The sequence below is a fragment of the Numida meleagris genome, chromosome 5, assembly GCF_002078875.1.
Source record: "Numida meleagris isolate 19003 breed g44 Domestic line chromosome 5, NumMel1.0, whole genome shotgun sequence".
Classification (NCBI taxonomy): Eukaryota; Metazoa; Chordata; class Aves; order Galliformes; family Numididae; genus Numida; species Numida meleagris.
In genome coordinates, this window is record NC_034413.1 from 61,522,389 (window position 1) to 61,545,802 (window position 23,414).

Consider the following 23,414-nt stretch of genomic DNA (forward strand, 5'->3'; position numbering starts at 1 on the left):
TTTTTTCCTCTTTTTTTTTTTTTTTTTTTTTTGCTCTTGCAGTCTTCCTGAACTATACATTTCCCCATCGTAAGGAATTCTCAACTGTAAGAGAAGACCAGAGCTGCTGTGGTGTCCCATCCACACTCATGCTTGCGATCACTGCGAGGTATGCAGTAAGGCTGGAGACATGTAAGTAGTGCCAGCACCATGCTGCACCTGATGGCACTTGGGCACAGCAGCCTCCTGCTGCGCTCACAAAACAGGGCAAGTGCAGCAGCACCACAAAGGCTGAGCAAGTTTCACTGTTGCCACCTCATCCGTTTCTGTGCCAGGCAGGAGTGAGGACAGAATAGGAAAAGAGCGCTGCTGTCAGTTTCCTTAAGCGATGTGAACACAGTGACGCCTGCAATAGAGTATACAAGTAGTGTGCTTTGTGGTATTATTTATTTAGGAACTGTGAGTAACTACAGCCGTAGCGTTCTCATCTTTGCAATTCTGATGGTTTAACAAACAGGGAAAACATTAGCATATTTTTATTACGGTACAAAATACACCCCATTGTTGCCTAAAACATTTAAAAACGTGAGAAAAGCTCTGTATGTTCTAAATCAGATTAAAAACCTTTCTGTATAAGGAATCGTGGCAATACTGTGTTTAGTATAACAAGAATTCTTTATCAATTGAAAAGGAAAAGACATGCTGGCAATCTGAACTTAGCAACAGAGAGTAAAGCAGTTAAAAACCATTGTGTCGTCCACATTAGTTGAGCTTTGAATGTAGAAGAGCAAATCATATGAAACACGTACACAACTGGGTAATATCAAACAACCTAAGGCTGATATTGTACACACCTGTAATAACGTACGCTGCCTACTTCATTGTGAGGACTTAAGGTATTCTTTTAAAGAGGTAACCTTTGAAATTGTTGCACTTGACACACAAAGTGGAAAAGAAAAAGAATCACTTTTGGAATGATACATAAATGTAAGAAAGACATGCTGGTTTTGGATTATGCATATCATCACCTTACAGCCTCTGATATTACCTCTGAACAGCAACAACAACAAAAAAATAAAAAGTGCCAATACTGTGAAAGGAAAGCAAAGTTACTAAGTCTTGAGTGTGTTAACCATTTCTGAAAGAAAGCCTGGGCTTTGGGGTTTTTTGTTTCTTTTTTTTTCTGCATTTTTTAAAAAGGCAACAGCCTTAGTGGTGCAGGGTCTAGACAAAAACAAGACAGTCAAGCTCATAGGGTACAAATAGGTCCTATATACGTTAAGATTCTTTGGAAACTGCTAAGTATAAAGGAGTTTGTAATCCAGACTACTATCTTTTTGGCTACTCCAAAAAATCTGTGGGAGTTTCCAGCTTATCATCAGTTGAAATCTGTTTTGCAATTGCCAAATAAATGCAAGTAAAATTTTAACTAACCTGGGATTCCATTCACACACGTGCACGTCAGAGCCATTCGCTGACGGTGCAATAACCTATTTCTCAGAGCAGCATATATATAAATCATAGGTCATTATTAAACTGACCAGAAAAGAAAAAAAAAAGAAAAACAACAAAACAAAACAGAAGATATTCTGTCTTTGTGCTTTCAGTCTGTTTCTTAAGCAGGCGTCTGTGACCGCACTGATGTGCCAGGTTCTATAAGGGAAAGCTGACAGGGCGCCGTCAGCTGGTTGAAGCACCAGAGGAGTACCTCAGCAAAGCCCACTGGTATCTAAGCTTAGCCAGCATTAGAGCTGCACCACCAGCAGGGCAGTAGATATGTTTGAAGTTAAGACAATGAAACGGTGTTTAAACCAAATGGGAAATGAACCGTGCCAACATTCAAATTGCAACACTGGCTTTATCAGACCTTCCCTTATAGGAGACACTGCTCTGGGAGCAGTTTCTTTGGACTGGAGCGATTCTCCGCACGTCTGGCAGATGATTCCTTGTAAAGTAAACCTTAGGGAGCCCACTTAGCTGCAGTTTTAGCTGAGAAAATGATGGTATAGAGCAATGAGCTCAGTAAACCGACCTTTTCTTTAAGAAGCTCAGAATGTAATTGTAGACTCGTTTTCCGTACGTTCTAATTTTAAAGATAGACTGGACAACTTACTCGATGACTTGCTTAAATGCTAGTAACTTAAATTGCCTGCTGATTTCAATTAATGCCCGTACTTAAAGCAAACAGGTATCAACTGATCATGCTGAAAAAACAACCCCTCAAAGACCTATGTATCACACAAGGTGCTTTTGATAACTTGGTTTTCTGAGCCTTATAAGGCGAGTCTTTAAATATATTTTCTTCTTTTTTTTTTATTTTGAGCCTTGTTTCATTCTTCCTCCTCCTCTTCATCTTCTTCTCCTTCTCCTTCGCCTTCTCCTTCTCCCTCTTTTCCCATTGTTTCCACAAGGAGTTCTGCGGTGCATGTAGCTTCCCCAAGGCTGTTAACAGCTTTGCAGGTGTATTTGGCATCATCGTCCCCACATACTTCAGAAATAGTCAAAGAACAGTTCCCTTCCTCATCATAATCTATCTGGAAGTGACGGGACTCCTTGACAGGCTGATCATCTTTGTACCACATTACCTCAGGGTCAGGATAGCCTGCAATAGCGGAGAGAGACCAGCAATTGCAATAAATGAGTAATAACTCATCCGTCATTACTTTAAACTCCGATTCCACGTCTGTGTATGGACATGCCAATATGCTGGTACAGAAATATTTCATTGAGTTTTATGTAAAATAAATGCAAATGACCTGAGGTCTTTTTTACTTTACGTTTGCCTGAAACAACTTTATTATGAATAGGAAAAATGGAAGCTAGCTCTGAGGTACTCACTAGATGCCACTTGCAACTACTTTTTCAGTGACTGCAGAAAGCTTTTTGTATGTCTTGGTCATCAGCCAGGATGGGACTCGAAATAGTGCATTTGAAGCCTACCTTGTGCTACAGCTTTGATGGAACCTGCAGTTCCCAACGCTGACATTTTAGCGTTTTGTGGGACGGTGTTGGGGGCTACAAGTGCAATTCATTATCCTTCTCAGGCTGCTTTGTTTCAGCAGGTCTGACCTTTCCTCTTCCTAATCTGAGCCTTACACTCCAGCCTGTCCTGTAAAGCGACCGCGGCACTCGCGCTTCCTTCTTCCCTTTGTTAGGTTAAGCAAGGGAGTCTAAGAAAAACGTTTCGGTTATGCAGCTCTACAGGAGTTTCCAAGCCTTTTGTGAAGCAAATGGCTCTGCTGTACTCCAGCAGCCAGCGCAGGGCTGTGCAGTCCATGCTGGAGAACAATCCCTTATACAGTACTCTTGGCTGCGGTAACAAACTGAAGGCTGTCTCAGCCAAGTTCTGCACTGTGATGGGAGGGTGGCTTCCCACCAAACAGAAATAAAGGGCCAGAATCCCTAATATACAGCAAACGTTACAGTGATGCACTGGAAGGTTTGGACCGTCGGCCGTGTACGTCCATCTATTTTATTCCATGCAGTACTTAGGCACATACCCTCACGCTGAGCATCCATCAGCAACAATAATCCATCCTCACATCTCCGCTGTGAGGTAGGAAACACAGGCAGTGAAAGAGATTAGGAGCACAGAAACAAACAAGCAGAAGGTCAGTGAGGCAGTTTCTGAACCTAATTTTAAGGTTAGATATTGTCTTACGTTTTACACATGCAGTATGGTACTAACGCTATCCATTTTGTTTTAATGGCTCTTCTCCTTTTAATCTCCAGTTTTCACTGACAGCTGTGACAGAAACCTCAGTCTCGCTGCAATAGAAATGCTCACATTATCTGCCTTCAGACTGCAAGACCAGCCAAGCTAAGCTCTTTCAGTCGCTACTCAGAAACTTACTCTATCTGCATACTTCAGTCTGAATTTTCTTTCTTGAACTTGCAAATTAAAATCACAAAAATCACACCGTATTTTCTAGATGTGACTTTTGTAACCAGCACAATGATATTATCATTATTTCTTCTGCAAATGCAGTTAGGGATTTCTTCAACACAATGCATGCACCATTTAAAGTCATCGTGAGGTCACCCGAGACCTGTCTGTCATTTCAGACAGTGACTCCTTTTTGTTCTTAGTTTCTGGTAAGCAGTCTCTAAGAGTGTGCTTTTGCAACCTGTGGTACTACACTGCATCTTGTTTTTATTGTTTCCACCCTCAAAAATCACCTAGCTGTTCCCACTTCGTAATCTGAATTAATGACTCACACGGTGACTCTAGGAGGCTGCTGTTCTATGGCAAGCACAGAACAAGCCCATGCTGCTCTAAAGTTCTGTTGCTGCAACACATCCATGCTGTGACATGCAGACATTGGTAAAGAAAAACGATACCAACACAACAATTAAAAAAAAAAAAAAAAAGAGCTGCATTACAGCACAATGCAGAAAGGTGGCAGGGAAGGAAAGAAAGAAAGAGAGATGCTTATTCAATGTACCTTCAATTTTGCAGTCAAACCTAGCAGCACTTCCTTCCACAACCTCCATGTCAAGGATTGTTTTAGTAAAATACGGCTTTACATGGGGCTTCTCCTCAGCCACTTCTTCAAGGAAAGCATCTGGAGGGGAATGAAAATGTAGTTAATTGTTTTACAGGGGATGTTCTCAAAAGATGCATTTCATTTATTTATAACCAGATGGTAATGAAAGCTGCTTTTATTTCATTTCACTTAATTCTTCAGAGCTGATGGGACAGTGAGGACGTTAGCTGCGTAGCTGAGCGCCAGGCTGTCACAGCAGCACAAATATTCAGACCATAAATAGAATGAAATCAACATGCAGGCCACTGTGCTATGAATAATCTTTAATTTTTCCTTGAATCTGTTTGTATCAAAACCAGACTTCTGCTGGTCGGAGGGGAAACTGCTTCAGCTCAGATCAGCCTGTGTGGATATGTCGGAATGACTTGCTTGATTTTCAGAAGTGTCAAACATCTGCACCTCCGATTGAAATACACCACAAATCCACATTTCAAATGGGGATATAAGGGAACAGTGTAGACATGTTATGTTTTTTAAAAGCTTCTATCTGAGGAGCACCATCGTACTGCTCTTGGTCACAGCAAGTGTTAATACTGCACTACTTGCTCGCTCTCATGAGGAGCTAATACATCACTGCAAGTTTTGTATAAACATGCATTCCCAAACTGATACAAAGTGCAGCTGAAAAAATCTGCCTTAATTCTTTGCCTTTAAAAAGAGAACAGTTTGCTGCCACTACTTAGGCTGGGGCATTTTGAGTATCAGAATACGAGAACAATGACTTTTTGGTAGATTTCTTTAAAAGAAAAAGAGAAAGATAGTAACAGAGACAGAGTGCAGAAATAACCAATTCAACGACCGGTCTCTTCTAGCGTTTTGCTGAGAGTTTTCCTAAGATTCCTGAAGAGGTAAAAATGAATTGCAGCAAAGTTCCTTACCTTCATTCTCTACTTTGTCTGCGTTTATCGGGCTGGTAGGCGAGCTCCCAGAGGCCTTTCTCCCACTCATACCAGAAATCATTGCCATGGATGACAGTCTTCCTATTGCTCGGACAGCATGGCCTGTTTTCTAAGACATAACACAAAGGGCTTCTGATCAATCCAGTCCAAAAAGCATGTGATTTTCTGTGACAATGGTGCTTCGTACAAATTAGCTGGGATCTCTGCAAACCGCGCTGGAATTGTTGGACAAACTGCTTATATATAGCTCTGATGTTTTAGGAGAGACAGAGCAGGCTGGTCCGAATTACCAAATTTAGTTGCAGATATAAACTTCCCCTGATGAACTCATACCTAAATGAATGTCTCTGTTAGCTGAGGATAAGAAGCGCTGTGCAAGAGGGGAGCCAGCAAGAAAGCTATGCGCTGTTTAACTGCAGCTTAGCTCTGGTGGTGGACGGGTTTCTCGATAGCCTTATGGGCTGGACTGAGCTTCATCAGAATGAATAAGCAGCTAATATGAAACGAATGAGAAAGAACCGTCTGCATGATGGAAGCAGACCTCTGACAGGCTCAAGAATCAACTGCCAGGATACTAAAATACACCCAAACCACGTTGCCTCTAGTATGGACACGTGTATTTTTGTGCAGCTTGCATGATCTCCTAAGAAACACGTAAAATAGAACCCAAGAGGAAATGTAAGGTTGATTTAACATAAATGAGTATTTGTAGGCTAATGAAAGGGCTGGATCCAGGATTTTATGTCTCAGCTACCCTAACTATCAGAATGGCACAGGCGGACCTAGTGTAACAGTTCCAGCATTAAGAAAAAAGAAGATACGGAGAAAAAACACGCTAAATAAAATTATTAAACCAACGTGACAATCCCATGAGAAGCTGAGTGCCTCAACAGGACAGGCACTACTGACTTGGGAGAGTTCAGTTTTGTTAAGGATAACAAAAACCCCTCAGCAGTGCAGGGAGGAATGACAGTCAGCACCCCAGAAGAGGCAAATCTAGGCTCGGACTCGTCTGCCTTTAGCAGTGAAACAGAGTCACATTACATGCATGGCACAGCCTCCTCCTGCCTGCCCCCAGACACCAGCTCTGCTGGGCTGCGTACACGCACGGGCCACACGGGAGTTTCCCTTGCAGGAACTGCCTGGCACGACTTATGTCTTGGAATCACAAACATTAGAAATACAGAGACTTATTAGGATAACAAGCCCACTAGCATATCCTCTTCGTTACCTGCCATTTTCTTCTGGCCATGTATTTCTTCATCCTATCTTTGGAAAGTTTTTTGGCTTCCATGTTTTTGGTGTCTTTTTGCAGCCATGGATGCTGAAGACATTGAGTACAATTTAAGCGACTCCTGTTTTTATATAAAAAGACCAGTCAGTGTTGCCATTAATGACAGCTGCTTTAACATTATTTCCCTCTCTCTTTTCTCAAAGCTGATCCTTCTGTTTCCTAAATTTAGCAGCACAGATCACATGGTGCTGCTTTCCCAGCCATGCTTACTTCCCAAACTCACTTTCTTAATTTCTGGATTTTTTTTTTTGAGAGAAAGCTGTGCATTTTCAAGTGTGAATAAAACATTATAAAACAGAGCACGCAAAGCCGTATGTTTCAGGCATGGAGCACATTCAACAGAGCCACGATGGCAATGATCCAGCTACCTCATGCCTGCAGAGCCCTGTCCCAGATCTTTCCCTCACTTCCAGAAATTTCCCTGTTTCCACCACTTAATACCCTCCCTTCCATGCAGCATAAAGCACGTAACAAAACAGCAATGTCCAAATCTCTGGTCACGCCACACCCATTCTCCACTTTGTTTGTGATCACAGAAATCATAAAGGTTGGAAAAGACCTTTAAGATCATCGAGTCCAACCATCAGCCCACCCCCACCGTGCCCACTGACCACGTCCGTCAGCACCACATCTCCACAATTCATGGACACATCCAGGGACGGTGACTCTAGCACTTCCCTGGGCATGCACACATCAATAATCCTCTGTTCTCTATCCACCCATTGCCAACTCCTTGCAAGAAGGCTTTCTTGCTTTCTTCAGGCTGCTGTAAGCAGGGCTTCCCACTCTATTTTTTTTTTCTTGCCCAATTGCTAGATTTATAGGAAACCTGCGGTACTTGGAGGCACCGCATTCAAAAAGCCACACAGGGAAATAAACCGAGCAAAACTGCAGCCCATCCAGATCAAGACAGAACACTGATGCAGCAATCTGCAGTTCTTGTGCCGTGGTCACACTACAGCAAAAGCACAGTGGGCACACAGAGCCTCAGGATGCACCTGGCCTGAGGGAAAGCAAAAGCAGAAAGTGCGGGCCATTAAGAGTGAGCGCTCCATTCAGCCCCAACACTGTGAAATAAATGCTAGCTGCACGCAGGCAGAAGGGCACACAGAGCTCCTTATAAAGTATTGCCAGAGGTGCCTGCGGCGATGCAGCAATTTGCAGCGGGGGAAACAAGGCTGGCACGTTCAGCTAAATGCAAACATAGAAAGTGTATCAAGTCCAACTGCTTTACTTCATGTCTTTCTTCAGTAGATTGCTGATGAAGTCCTTGGCGTCATCAGAGATCTCATCAAAAGCCTCATCATCGAAGTCCCACGTGGCCGAGGTGACGTTGGCCAGGGTCTCGTTGTCGTTGTCTCCCATGAAGGGAGAAAGCCCGCTGACCCTGGGGGTAGAACAGACACACGGACACAAGGCAAACAGCGTCACTTTGCAAATGGAATTAAATTAGTGTGCGACATCTCCTACGTGCTGCAGATCTTTGTCAGTCAAAGCTTTCTTAAAAAAAAAAAAAAGAAAAGACCCAAAGCTAACTACAAATGGGAATACAGATACGGGGAAGAGACTTGGATTTTGACTGCAAAGCTGAAAGGAACGATTTTGCTCTTTCTTTCTTTCTCTCTCCCCAAGACTTCTGAGGAGTGAACTAGAACTAGGTGAAAATGGAGCACAACAGACTTTGAAATGACTTGTGTCATTCTGCATAAATAATGTTGCCATCTTCACACCAAAGTCAGTTGAACAGCTTTTTTTGCGTGTGTGTGTGTGTGTGTGTGTGCATTCATAGTGCCTTTCCTACCGTTACCATCAAACCAAGTGTTTTGTACATTTTATTCCTGTTATTTCTGTAGAGAGAGCCCAGGAAGAAAGATGCAGCATGAAATAATGACGTTCCCAGGACTACTTTGTAAACAAAATCACACACCCCTCTCTCTCTGAATTATATTGCCAGGTAAAACAGTCCTACTTCACTGCAGGCTGTTAAGCTATGCAGATGCATCCAGAAGTAGTTTGGTCTTCATGGTTTCAGTCAGTTGTGATGATGCTTGAAGTGGAAATAATACTCTTTTATAACAAAAGTTGAGCTTTCAAGGCTTTTAACTCAGTATAACTGATAAATGGGAAGTGAAAGGCAATTACAGAACATCACGGTGTCATTTCTGCAGTGCACCTTTCTCTAGCTGAGCTGTGTCGTTCATTATACTGTACCTTTGTGCAGCCAGATTCTTCTGAGAGCTGAACAGCTTGGCCTTTCAGTAAAAATGTTCAGACGAAAGGTTGGTTTATTCCTTGAAACTGCAAGTTAGACAGTTCTCCAGGTCTCCGTCCTGGCATGCAATCTACCTGCTAACCTCTTCTCAGTGACATTTTACCGACTTTATTTCCTTTCTCTGTACAATCACGTTAACCATTCTCTTAAACAATCAGATACATTTCAATAGAAGTACTTTTTTAATTTGGAAAAATAAGTGGAACTTATTAGGGTTCTGGAAATATTATATGGAAAAATATTGTGATGCTACTGAATATTGCAGAACAGATTGGTAAGAAAAGAGACTGGGATCAAATAAAGTGAGCTGCTAGATTAATGATATTAGTATAATTCCCTGCTGTTTTGTTACTCGTTTGTTATTAATTACATTCAAAATCTCAATCAGAATTTTTTCCTATGGATTTTACTTCCCTCAGCCAAGCAGAAAGACACACTCTTTGATGTTGCAGGCAAAGCAGAGATGGAATCTTTTACCATTTCTGGAAGTTGTGTGCAGTACAGCAGAGTGCAGAATCTTGCATGTATACTTCAGAAATATGCTAGTAATAATACATGAGATGAAGATAAAAGGTTGGTTTCTTCTCAGGCAGAATAAGGTAAATCAGATCAGAAGGTACCTGCTGTCTTGTTTTTCAGTATATAGGGTGCATTCAAATACAACAGTGAAGCTTGCCTTCATAACTGTATAAGGTGGCATAAATTTATGCACATATCATAGGCACGAGTTGCAGGAAGCTGAAAGATTAATATACACACACAAAAATAGTCCCATAACACAACCTACTTTACTGTGACTGTTCTCTGACTTTGACACAGTTTACTGGTAGAGACAAGTGTTATACCTGGTAGCGCTGGAGAGCTGGTGCAGCCACCACAGAATGAGAGGGACTCTGCTCTGCCCTCACGCACATCAGCAGCCGTGGCCATGTGAGTTGTTGATGCAAAACTCCGTCCTAGAATCCGTGAAGCCCTCCTGCAGGGCCTTACAGCTACCCCCACTACAATATTTAAGCATTTTCCCATTGACATCAATAAATATGCTCTCTCCGTAATGTTTTAGGAGGTGAAAAGGTCTCATCTGTATCACCATTCTAGGTTTTGGCTTATCAATCTGATTTCTAAGTTTTCTCTTTTGCAACTATGTAGTAAGCACAATAATCTCTCAACCAATTCAGTGGCTTACCGAAAGGCTCACATTTTATACAAATGAAAGGTCTGTGAAATATTTATTTAATTCACTGTCAATTTAGGAGATGCTCTTCATCTTAAACTTCCAGAGGAAACACTTGGGTAGCCACGGCAAAAGCAATCTCGTTTCCCTTCAACACTGTGTCGAAGGATGGCAAACGTGACCTTTGCATAGTATTACCACAAATAGTATTATGCAGCTCTTCTGCTGTAATAATAGTTTGGCCTATGTCCAGAGATTAAAGCTGCTGTATTGAGAGATCACTCCTGTGCTACAGGGGCTGCTACAGATAGCGCCCATTGCTTCACACTGATGTTGCAGATGCAGGGTTTGGAGAGACATCTAGCTTTCTGGGCAAAGGGACTGCACATCACACACAGCTTTTGACAGATGAGGGATAAACAGAAGGAGATTAGAGAGGTAAAAAATAGTTGGGTTGCTTTGGTTGGCTTTATTTTATTATTATTATTATGATTATCATTTGGAAGAAAAATTGCATGACAGGATTATCTGCTATAATCTTATTTGCTTTCATAGGATCAAACCGTTGCATGCATTTGTTTAATTACCCAACTGGCACCCAGTAAGCTGCCGTTTCTGAACACCTCTGTAACAGTGCCCTTCAAAGGCTTCCATGAACATATTTTTGCATTTCTGAATGTGCTGGTGCAAATTTGTAAGGTGAAAATCTTGTCTGCCACAGTTCTACGTTGTGAATCAGTTGCTTTGTCATGAAAATACTTGTAAGGAGAACTAGATCCTTGTGTGTAGTCAGAAAGCAAAAAAAACCCCATAAACTTATGCAGGTTATACTCAGAAATTCTTTTCTTTATCACAGATCTCACTGACCTAAGTCTCGGTTGTTCATTTCTTAATAGCCATTTAAAGTAATAATGGCCCAGCAACTCTTTTGACAGATTATGGAAACAATTTTCTTTTGGAATGCTGAAGCTAAGTGATAAAGATGAGCTACCTCTCCAGAAAATTAATACTGAGCTTACATTGTGAAGTTACTATTAGACAAAAAGCAAGTTGTTTACTGAAAACGTTTTTCCAGCTACTTAACCAGGCATCTTCCTGGCATGTTGGAACCATTTGTTTAGAAAGTCTTTCACAGTTTCCACTTCTAAATAAAGAAGAAAGATATTTTATTCTCAAGACAATCCTTAACATTTATTGGTCTGTTCTAGTGAAGATCTGACTGCACATTTTGAAATGTTAAGATCAAAAGGGTCCAATGTAGTTACCGGTCTTAGTGCCTATGTAACAAAGACCACAGCTTTTCACTTGGAAGACTTTGCGTTAGAACTGTCACCAACCCAGGAAAGATGGGCTTGCTGCATGTCTCATAAAATGGGATTCTGAGCATTACTCTGCAAGAAGAGTTTCCAGCAGCAACTGATTTGGGCTGATGACACTGAGCTCCTGCCTACAGTTTCTGCATTGCAGAAATAGTGAAAAAAGTAACAGTATTCAGTATGAAGAGTGGCTCTGAATCGTTCTGATAAACTTGTGCAGGCTATGCCAAATAAGCCCATTTAGTCAGAGGAGATAATGGCTGCACCCTGGAGATCATGTAGTAGTTGAATTCTTTAACAACAGAAAAAAAGCATCCGCTGTACAAAACAACCTCTTCCTTAGTGGAGGGCTGACTCACTCCCACACTGGTGATTGCAGGGAAGAAATGGAGATGCCCACGTAAAGGAACACAGCTCATTACTGAAGCCATCCATGCCAGTACTCTGCTCTCACCCTTGTTTTACATGCTCAGTGGATTAACGTGGAATCACACTTTGCCAGCGCTGCTGACCAAATAATTCATTTTCTTCTGAGCATTAGTCTTGACATTACAGGCCTCTTAACTTGCTTTGTTGAAGAAAAAAGAATGCTCTCTTATCTTTATATTAACAAGGCTTAAATTTTTAATATAGCATTGAGCCAAGTGCAAGGCAGCAAAGACATCAAAGTTCTGAGTACGCACACTCAAAAGATGAAGGATGCTGAAAGGTCTTTCAACCTGAAACTGAACTGCTGAATGAGGGAGGAAAAGGAGCAGTGACAAACAACACCATAAATGAAAATGAAAGGGAATGTCTGAAGAATCAGGGTATGTGTTATTAGGCAGACAATGAACTTGTATTAGTTAGATTCTAAGGCGACAGAAGGAAAAGCTTCTATCTATGTAAATACAGATCTGAGATCTTTGGCTGAAATCTGGTTAGAAAAAAAAAAATAATTTAGAAATTGTTTCAGATTAATGAATATTAGAAGCACTGGTTATCCAAATGGATCACTGGAAAAGAACTGGAAATAGAAAAATGACAAATATTTCTGCCTGGAATAAATTGGACAGAAAGAGCTGGAAAGAATTCAGGAGGTTTTAACCTTCATTAGATAAAGGTTATTGCAAACGCAAAAAGAAACACTGAAATAGACATAAATGGAGATGATATACACAAGCTATAATATTTGTGGCCTGTTACTTCAAAGGCAATAGATCAACTTAAGTATGTGGGACAGTACTGTGATGCAGAACAGGACAGAGAGCAAGATAAAAGTGGAAGATAAAATGCATGAGGTGGAGAATACAAACAGGGAAATTTAAGGAAGAATGGAGAGCGATGAAGAGATGAGACTGAATCAGTTATCCATAAAGATTAAAAGGATTTAGTGTGTAGCTTAGAAATGTGGAAAGGATACTCATGAGCTGTAGGATGGAATTAAGTAAATCATGCTGTAAGGGAGATATGCAGCAGAGTGCAATACCTGTACTGCCTGCATGGCAGGAGAGAGCTTTACCTGAAGGGTTCTGGAGGAATGACTTCACCCTGTTTCTTACTTGAGGAAACATCCCACCTAATAAATTCTTCTGTAGGGAAGACCCTTCACCCACAGAGATTTCTCAAGTAGTCTCTGCTGTGCCTGGGCTGTGTTTGTTGTTGTGCAGGGCATAGTGGGAACATGTTTCTCTCTGGGCAGGTTACAGGTCTCTCAACTGTCTTGAATCCTACCACAAAAGAGATGCTATCAAGTCATGCAGTGCTCCCTGCAGCTTCACTTAAGGCATGCGACAGACAGCAGCTCCGGGCCATCAGCTGTCTGGAGCAGCCCTGTCCCTAGGCCCAATGCCGCTGCAGTGCTCAACTCTTCTTCCATGATCTGACTCACCACATCAGCGAGAGAGAAGATGCAAATGCTAGGGTACAAGCACAGTGATGGTACGTGAGGCAGACACCAAGTGAGTGAGTCTTACACTTCGTACTTGAGATTTGGCAGTTCTGAGCTTACTATCAAAACGGGAAAGCAGAGTTACAGCTAATGAGAGATCCAATTCTCAATGACTTTTATTTGCATTCTGTAATGATGATGTGATGGTCCCTTTTGGATAACGGCTCGGAGCTGAAAGACTGCAAAAATAGCTGGGCTTTAAGGAAGTGAAGACAGATTGGGAGCCTGTCCCTCCGGGTGGGGAGGGAAAGTCCAAGTGATGACTCAGAGCTCTTCCCAACCGCTATTACTTTGCTCTTATGGCAAGAAAGACAAATGCTGATTAGTACTGCTAATCATTATTGTGGCAATAGTTATGCATGAAAAAGGAGATTTTCATTACATTTGGGTAATGTAAATTTACCTTCATGAGGATTTAAATGAGCCTAAAGACATCTTTACAAACAAGTTATTTCATAACGTATTTCACAAGGCATATCAGATCAGGTGCAACACCACCGCAATCCCGTCAGCATACAAATTTCTTTACTTCTGGTGGCACAGAGGAACTGGGAAGAAACAGTTCTGCCCCTGCCAGCAGACTGACCTTTGGCAAGACATTTCATAATTCTGTTTCACCTGTTCCCTTTACCCTACACTTGGATGATGACGACACGACCAGCATGTACTGTATGGGAGCAGAAGCCCTGGCTTGGTTTCCCTTGGGAACACACACAACTGCCATTGCCAACTTTTTCCACGCATGCCTGACATTTCTCAAAAGAAATAGCCTGTTTATATTGCAAGCACACAAGAACTCATCGTATACTTTGGTTAAAAACCTCAAATGTGTGAGTCTTATTTGCATGGTTTGTTTCTTAAAGCGTAAAAGGCCTCTAGAGGGCAATGCAGCATTGATTTCACTCGTGATTTTTTCATTGCTGCGCAGGCAGTTTGGGATCTCCACACCGCTCTTCCAGTGCTCAGTAACTCAGGAGGCCTCAGAAGTTAGAGAAATAAATGGATTTGTCTTCTGAGTACAGCCTGTGTGGTCTAAATTATTTCAACTACAGAACGATCCAAGCGAGCTTTCAAGATCCGGAAAAAAAATGCTGGTACTAAATGGAAAATGAAGGTCCTGTAAATAAACTGGCAGAGCAAAGTGACCTTGAAGAGTATAGCACACTTCACATATGAAACAGAAGATAACAGAAGTATTCAGTCTTGGCTGGGAGTAAGAGAGTCGATGCAGTAGCTTTTGCACAGGACAAGGAAGAAAATGATGTTGCTTAGTCTGGAAATGAGAAGGGTATGAGAACAAGAATAGGCTGACAAGGTACAGAGAACTGCAGCGAGACTGAGCAAAGGTGAGGGAAACACCTCCACATCATCAGGTGTCAGGGATGAGGCCAGGCAGGGAGGAGAGAGCTCTTCCAGAAAAGAAAGCAAGACACTGACAGAAGCCTGGTAAGAGAACGAGTGAAAAGATCTCCTACTTACTTGTTACTGAAATTGCAGTGAGGAAAAAACAATGCGCTCCAAACTGAGTTTCATCTCATTCATTTATGTAGCATCAAATTTGCAAAGTCACAGTAGGAAGAAGATTGTTTGCTGTTCTAGGCATGAGACCTGGGAGGTGTTATTTCCACAGACATTTCTCTAAACCCACTGAAGTTCATAATCACATGTATCTACTCACATATAAAGACTGCACCACGTACCAAAATGTGTAACGAGGAGCTGCAGCCAACTAACTGTTCCTTAAAATATGTCCATGAGGTTGATCCATGCTGCTTTTAAAACGTATTTATGCAGTGGTTTGCACTTAATAATAAATTAAAATGCACTGTGAACAGATACAGTAATGCTGGGATATTTTAGTCTGTCCCGTGGGGGATGTAATCAGAATAGCAAGACCTCAAAATTACATAAAAATTTTCTCTCTTGAGAATAAAAGAATGAGAAGATCAGTTACAAGTGCACGCCCAAACATTTTAGTTAAACAGCTAGGAAAAGCAGTTTGAAATTAATAATAAAATACTATCACACTGGCTTTTAAATGAGAAATGTGGTTGGTTTGTGATGTAAGACGTATAACGCTAAATGGCTACATTTCTAGAGCTGCTAATTCCGCAGTTCACTGCTTCAGAGATCAGAGATTTTTTTTATTAACCATGCTGGAACTTGTAAATATAAAACAAAAAGCCTGAAAAGTGGAGAACACCCAGAAACTGATGGAGATTTCTTATGTTCAGAAACTGTTGGGATTTAGATCAAGAATAGCAAAGGTACTCACAGGATGTAGCAGATAACTCCTATACTCCACATATCTGTTTCATATCCAATAGGTTCATAGTTTATAACTTCTGGAGCCACAAACTCAGGTGTCCCAAAGAGAACTTTGAGAGAACCTGCGCTTTCTGTGAAGAATGAAAGAGAAAACCATTAATTGCTGCATTTGAATTTTTAAAAACTATTACTCTCCAGCAACAGAAAAAGAAACAGTTCTTGCACATATGTTTGTGGCATTGTTAAAGATTCTTATCAGAAAAACTAAATCGTGAGTGAACTGCTACTTTCTCAGCTGGTACATAAATAATAATGAAAAAAGGAATGATGTATTAAGCATCCCTTAACACACAACACTGTGCAAGACACAAAATAAGAAGGTTGTATTGCAAAGAGTTCGCACAGTTTCACAAGAGGATTTCAGGATTCCAGGGTAGAAAAGAGTTTTAACAAATTATCTAAGATTTATTAAAGCTCAGGGATCTGCGTTTTATGGCAGAAATACAGCGATGATAGCATTATAATAATTATTTTATTCCAACATATTTTTATACTTTCAACAGGAAATAGAATCGATATTGGGTTGCACATCTTTTAACTGAAGCAGCATGTTTTCTTTGTGCTCATTTCAAATAGAATGGGAAGAAGAAGAAAAGAACAAGCAAGCATGGGCAGGATGGAAACTGGAAAGAATAGATAAGGTGTTGGGGAAAAAAATCAGTCTCAATTTTAAAAAAAGTTCTCTAGAAGTAGAAAAAAGTCAGGAGGTAAATTGTTTCTGACTTGAGACAAGCTTGGATTTAGGTTGAGAAACTCATGTCCAGTCTGCACGTGTACTTGAACAATCAGTCTTAAGAGATCCGTTATGTTGCGTTTATCTTTTGTGTGAGAGTGGCATCTAGATGAGGCACTGTACAATGACAGGGAGAGGAACCATTCCTATCCCAAAGACATTACCATCTACGCAAAGCAAATACATACGGGAAGAAAGACAGATGTAACAGACTCCAGTTCTGCACCTGTAAAGGTTACCACACGTACAGAGATTTGCAGCTTGGTAATCAAGAGAAAAGCTTGAAAAAAAGAAACCCACCAAATAAATCACAGGTCAAAGTTTTGAGAAGACTCCACTAAGAGCTACCTGTCCACAACACTGAATCATTAGAGAACATTTTTATTGACCAGAACTCCCATTACCGCACTTTGCAATGTAATCATACAACTAAGCTGCTGCTTTTTCAAGTTACATAAATTCCCAATGCACAAAATGAAAATTGAATGATATTTAGGGTTAATAACTTCCCTATGGATTAAACAGCATGCTTGCAGCAAACTTAAGCACTACTACAGTGAACTAATTCACAGTTGCACCAGTTTCCCATTGTGAATGCTGCGATGATAGTAAATTAAGTGTGCAAACCTCATTTTCACACGCTAGCCCTGCTTGAAGAGGCTTCTGTCTGCAGAGGCAGGCCATTTCTGAGGTGGAAACAGAGAGAAGGAAGCCTAGGAGCGGTCCCAGGAAATTGCCTTGTTCCCTGCATGCAAGTTCACCAGCACCAAGACCCTTTGCCGGCTGTCTGACTAGCCTTCAAAAAACACAGGCAAAAGATATCTCACAGCTTCCCTGCAGTCACACAGTCAGAGTTTTTTTTACACCAGAAAGGCTTCCTTAGTATTCAACCTAAACTGATATAGCTAAAAACAAGGCCCATGAGATTGCCCTTCCTCTTCCAAGTGTGAACAGGAAGCCTAAGATAGTTTTCCTTATTGCTTTCTTTCTAAGGTCAGCACCCACATGTATTTACAATGGTACTTGCAAAAAAGTACCAAAATTTGTCACAAAGCACCTATTTTTCTAAAAGCTTCATCACGATCACCTGAATCTCGGGCTCAGATGTTTCACATCCAAGTCTGGAAGCTTTTCTGTGCACCGTGTAAACTATCACGAACCAGCGTGTATAAAATGTGCTGCCCGTGGATCTGATAAATGTTTTTTGAAAACATGGCATTTGAGTGCAAGCATATGATACGAAAGAACCGATACAGCATTTCCTGCATATAAAAGAAAAAAAGGAAAAAGACCTTTTCTAGGCTATAATATGTCAGCTCTTTACCCAGATGTTTACAAGCCTGGTGCACAAGCAGGATCTGTGTTTGGATATCATTTAGTTCAGACAGAAAGTCGACAGGCTCCCTGGAAGCTGTTGCTGACACAGTATATCATCAACTGATGAATAAAAAAATCTTTACAGTACTCAAAAACCATTCTCTTCTCCTCAAGAAGTTTATCTTGAACAATTTTTTACATGTGTTCCTCGGCACACCAAAAAAGGTCAGGAAAATATCCCAATGCAGCTTTGGTATTTCCTGACAGTAGAAGAGAACTAATTAGCTGCAGAAAATGACAGCAGAAGGAGCTGATCCTAATTTCTTTAAAACTGAAAGAAATGTTGAATATTTGAGTCCATTAGTTTGCATTAGTTACAAACAAATCATAAATAAATCTCAGAAGCTGAAATGCAAAATCGGTCGCTGTTCCCTTTGGCAGTTCCTTGGCTGAGTGCTATCTGCTGCCTCAGGGTCATGGCTGGAGTACAAGGGCTCCAAATGACAGTCAGTTCCAAAATCACAAAGCTTGAAGGAACACAAGTGATGGAACGAGCTGTCAGTGCACCATGCAGCACAACTGGCCAAAAGAGGTCACTTCGTGAAAATTGATTTTAGCACTTTTTGAGTAAATGAGATGGTAAAAGTGTTTTCTGCTTTTGAAGAGTATGTCAGCCAAATGTGACAAACATCTTAGTGATGAACACAGTGTTTTTGATTTGGGGGCATGGAACAGCAGGGCGCTTTTCTCTTCCTAGCCATACGCCCCAGGATGTCCAGGATGGCAGGCTATGAAAGAAAAAGCAAATACCTTCAATGTAACTGTGCAAGAAATAGTAACATATTAAGCCAAATGAACATACAGTATTGTAAAATCAAAATCAGGTTCAGTGCTTATAAGTCTCATCCTTCTACCTAAAAAAAAAAACGTTATAGATAGATTAGAGATTTGCTACATGGGACATGATTGTAGCAGCTCACAAACCAGGATCAGCTGTGCAACATACAATAATGCTGCTACATTAACAGAAAAATGGAAAACTTAATGGGTATGAACAGGCCACTGAAAGGAGGATCTTCCTCTTGCTAAATGTGGGTTTAACTGTGGTTTCACGTTATTAAAGTAGCTGAAGAAGTTTCTATAGAAACACTTTCTGTGGTTACATGCATATCTCTTCTTGATGAAATCTGCTCACTTCAGCAGTTTTATAAGTCTAGTTTTCCAGGCTGACAGCTGGAACATCTGCAGATGAAGTCTTTCACACATCTGATAACAAAACCCTTACCACTGGAACTTAGATAACAGTTCTCCTGTTCCTCAACAAGAGCAAAGTCCAGCTTGTGCTCCCAGAAAACCGCGAGCTCCACACTGGTGAAGGAACAGAAGTGGCACCGCTCTATTTTAATGAATGGAATAAACACCTATGTCTCTGAATTCACAGTGTCCATGTGGCTGAGATTCACATAATGCCCTTCTGGAGTTCCACCAATCTGATAAGTAGATTTGTCTCCTGTATTCATTCAACACACCATTTTTGGTTTGTTTTAGTAAAAATATGTTCTTGGGCATGTAGTAGTCTATTACTTAATTGTCAAAAGAACTAGGATGAGCAGCAGGTAGGCATGCTACAAAAAAAACAGAAGGCTGTGATTTCAAACTCTATTGTTATAATAATAATTGTGCTATTTTATAATAAGCACTAAATATAATTTTGATTAAAGAGGGAAAGAGAGAAGATTACTACTAAGAATCTATCTGTGGGCCACTTCATATAGAGAGCAGCAATCTATATGAATTGTCTGAATCAAATGAATGGCAAATGAGTGACAAATCTCAGTTCACGCAGAGTGAAGCATTCACAGAATCACAGAATCAGTGAGGTTGGAAAAGACCTCAAAGATCATCAAATATTTTAGCTCCTCTTACTTCTTGGAATGATATATTTTTCTCTCCTATGAAAGTACAAGATTAAAAAAGATCGGTATGTGATTTTGGCATCAATAACATTAACAACCACAGTCAGAGCGCTGCTTTCTAGAGCTGAAGTGTCACTGATGAGTGGAACCCTCCAAGGTCTTACGCTTTCAAATTGCAGATCGCATTGGAAATCTTACTCCAGAATGAGTGATAAGAAGCTGCTAAAAACAGCTTAAGAAGAGAAGTCAAATGAGACCTTTTCATTTTCTTTTCGATTCTGTTAGGCTATTTTTAAGCAGTGCTATTTTATTAATCATCTTGAGCACAACCTAAACACAGCTTTTTATGGAATTCCTCACATATCTAACATGAACAACAATGTGCTTCTGGTTGGGATGGGAAGTTGTAACACTCATGGTGGAGTATATAAATTGAATGCAACTATCCATATTTGAAAGTCTCTGAGAGCATCACCTTAAACTCTGCTGTTAAAAAGTCTCAAGGATTTGTTATATTCCTGTGGATTCAGGTTTCATTGTATTATTTACAGTTAGAAAATTACTGTTTTACAGTTTCCTAGAGTAAATGTAAATACTTGTTAATGTTAGTACTAGTATGTATTTCACTGTGTAACCTACAGTTATACTCTTGGCCACAGAAACAAGTCCCTTCTTTGTAAACACTTCTCTACAAACTCCTTTCGAAGATGAGGTGCTCCAGTCTCTCCCTGGAACATTTTATTTTCCCCTTTTATATTTTTTCCTTAAGCCATACTTATTTATATGAAAAATATCTGTGTACTCTTTTACAGGGAGCAATATAATAGTAAGTATGAATTACTGCTTATTGTGCCCTTTTCCCCATGCCATACTGAAGCAGACAGAAAAGTTATTACCTAATCTTCTTGCGAGTCCGAAGTCAATGAGTTTGATACTTGTACCAGTCTTGTTGACGCACATAATATTTTCTGGCTTCAAATCCAAGTGGACAATACCCTGCTTATGGATGTACTCAACTCCTTCTGAAATCTGTCTCATATATTTAATGCATTCTCTCTCTGTCAGTTCAAAGTCTTCATCAATGATTCGTTCAAAGAGTTCTCCTCCAGAAACCCTAGGAAAGACAGAAAAAAGACGACTTCTGTAGCATTTTCATTTTGGGAGTAACCAAACTATTTCCTTCACACAAATTCAAATAACTCAAGCTTACAGTAGTTCTTTCAGGATGCAATCCATATTTTTTTTTTCATGTCATTGTCTGCAGACACAAGGGTCACATAGGAAGACTCACCTCTTGCATATAGTATAAGTCAATAGATTTTTTCATTCTGATGTCTTTTTTTCCAGGTCAGGACTGTGAAGCATCCACATTATTATCCCAGACAGCAAGGAGATAGCTGGGTTTACATTGTGCCTCTAGCATGCAGCCACTTGCACCTAGCCCTAAGGTGTGTGCAAAGTGGTTGCCACTCAACTGACATGCTTGTAATACCATCCCAGACTCCAAACTTACACTTCTCACTGCTCCCATTCTTCCTATGCTCCATTTCTACACAAGTGCAGATAGTGTCTTGTAGAAATAAACTACAGTATAGGATAGGAGGAGAAAAAAGTATGGATCAAGAGTGTGACCTCAAAGTATAGGATGGGTTGCAAAAAAGGAAAACGAAACTCCTAGTGATTAGCAAAAAGGCATTTGGGAAGAAGAGAGACTGAGGGTGCCAAAGAATGTGTGAAGAAGGAAGAATTCAAATGATATGGTTAATTGGAATGCAAAGCTCAAAGGGTAAATCACTGACCCAAGCGAGCTCAGTGGGAATTTCCCCCTAGCTATGACAGGGCAAGGATGTATCCCACAACTCTTTCAGTGCAGGTATTTCCAGCTGAGCCATCATAACACTCCTTGCAAGTCAATTCCATTCTTATGCTCATTTAAGATGTTAAATAAGTGGTTTTTATAGGGTAGAAATTCAAGACTGTGGAACTGAAGTGGCACATTTCACCCAGATTTTGTAAAACAAGATGAAAGGGCTTTTTTAAAAAAAAAAAAATTCTGAGTAATCACTCAACTGGTTCATGTGCTCATGTCCAAAGATGGGAAATACTTTTTTCTTATGAAGATAAATGACCCATTCTGAAGGGAGCAAGTGCTGCAGAGCAGCCTTGCTATTAGAAATCTGTTCTAGCTGAAACATTCCATGGTCTTTATATGGCTTAATATTTTGCAGCATTCATGCTTATTGCCAAATGTAATTCCACATTTCAGTTACAGAAAGAAAACACACAAGTCAAAAATGGCTTTGCAGTGTTTGCAAATTGTCAGATACATACTTATGTCCTAAACTGAAATTGAAACATCTGGAGTTCTGGACACATGTGTTACTTTGTCTATAATATTTTAGAAGATATATTATCAGAAATGCCGCTGCAGTTTCCTACTAATATGGAAATAAAAAGAACAGCACATGCTTCACAGACTTGGGGTTACATTGGATTACAGCACATTTGTAACATAAAGCCAGTAATATGGCTACAGCTCCAGTAAGTCTGGGATCAGGTATTTGTTACCCCAGTAAGAGAGTAACCCCTGTGCAGGTGTTTATGAAAATACCTGCTTGCAAAATGTTGATATCTGGAGCACTCTGCAATTCTAAATGATAACTACCCTGACATTAAAAAAGTCAAGTTTCCTTTTTGACTGTTAACATGAATAATGATGACTTATTTTTAACAGAAAGCTGTCATATTTTTCAGATCCCCAAAGTGAAAATCTTCCAGAAGTTGTGCCATTGCTTCAAGTGCCGCTTTTATCACATTATTTGGAAATGAGTTACTGTTAATGCATCTGCACGCTGCTTTTCCTTTAGAACCTCTAGACACTCTGGTAACATCATTAGATTAAACTTCAACTGCACGTACAGAATATATGTTTTTCCATTTATGTCCTGAGAGAAATCCAGTTTAATTTTTCATGGATTAGGAAGCTGAGCTGAACCTAAGCAGTCAAGGTCCTGCACATACACAGCAGGAGGAGAAGCCTTCTTCACACAGTCACAGCTGCATCAGAACCTAAGTGTCTGAGCAGGTCAGTGTGAGGAAAATACTCCTCTCTACAGAGGCAAAGAATACACATTTAGGAGTGCTTTATTGTAAGATTTTGTCACGGAGGAACAGTGAGAAGAATCTACGTTGGAGCTGCCCAGGCAAATACTCACTAAGTTTTAATAAATCTCCCTTTGAAACAACGACCTTGTGCCAACTTAAACCACACCAAGTAAATGGAGACATACGAAGATTATGGCTGCAATTTTGCTTTAATAATTTTAATTTTCAACACAGTAATCTTGTTATTCTCTATGTCAAAACAAACCGTCTCAAGTATGCAAAAAGGGCACTTGAAGGCACTCAGCTCCCAGTGCTGAATGCTATTCACCACGCGCTACTGGTTTTTTATATTCATTTTCCACTGAGATACTTATTTTGGAAGAGTGCTTTTTTTATATAAGAAGAGGAAATGCCTGAGATAGCACATGACTTCCAATAGACTGTAGATAGGAAGGTTTTCAGGGAAGAACTGATTGATTTCATTTGCTGTAATTGATTGAAAACAAATGATCAAAAAAATCTAAATTTATTATTTATTTATTATAAATGTAACGCTATGGAAATTTCCATGTGGGGCTTCAAAACAATCCCAAACTAAAATCTC

The 23,414-nt window shown here is 40.3% G+C and overlaps 1 protein-coding gene across 4 annotated transcripts in view; it reads right to left on the bottom strand.

Annotated features, from left to right (window-relative positions):
- The window catches only part of MYLK (myosin light chain kinase), a 191,305-nt gene continuing 168,295 nt past the window's right edge, over positions 405-23,414 (bottom strand). For 3 of the 4 annotated variants that reach the window (XM_021400604.1, XM_021400605.1, XM_021400606.1), the window contains 7 exons: positions 20,602-20,819; positions 15,687-15,810; positions 7,954-8,106; positions 6,657-6,780; positions 5,405-5,534; positions 4,425-4,544; positions 405-2,581 (listed from right to left, as the gene is read on the bottom strand). In XM_021400604.1, the coding sequence (XP_021256279.1) occupies positions 2,310-2,581; positions 4,425-4,544; positions 5,405-5,534; positions 6,657-6,780; positions 7,954-8,106; positions 15,687-15,810; positions 20,602-20,819 (1,141 nt within the window). In that variant the 3' untranslated portion in view covers positions 405-2,309. Of the gene's footprint in view, positions 2,582-4,424; positions 4,545-5,404; positions 5,535-5,758; positions 5,877-6,656; positions 6,781-7,953; positions 8,107-15,686; positions 15,811-20,601; positions 20,820-23,414 lie in introns of those variants that run through there. The other variant, XM_021400607.1, reaches the window with a different exon arrangement.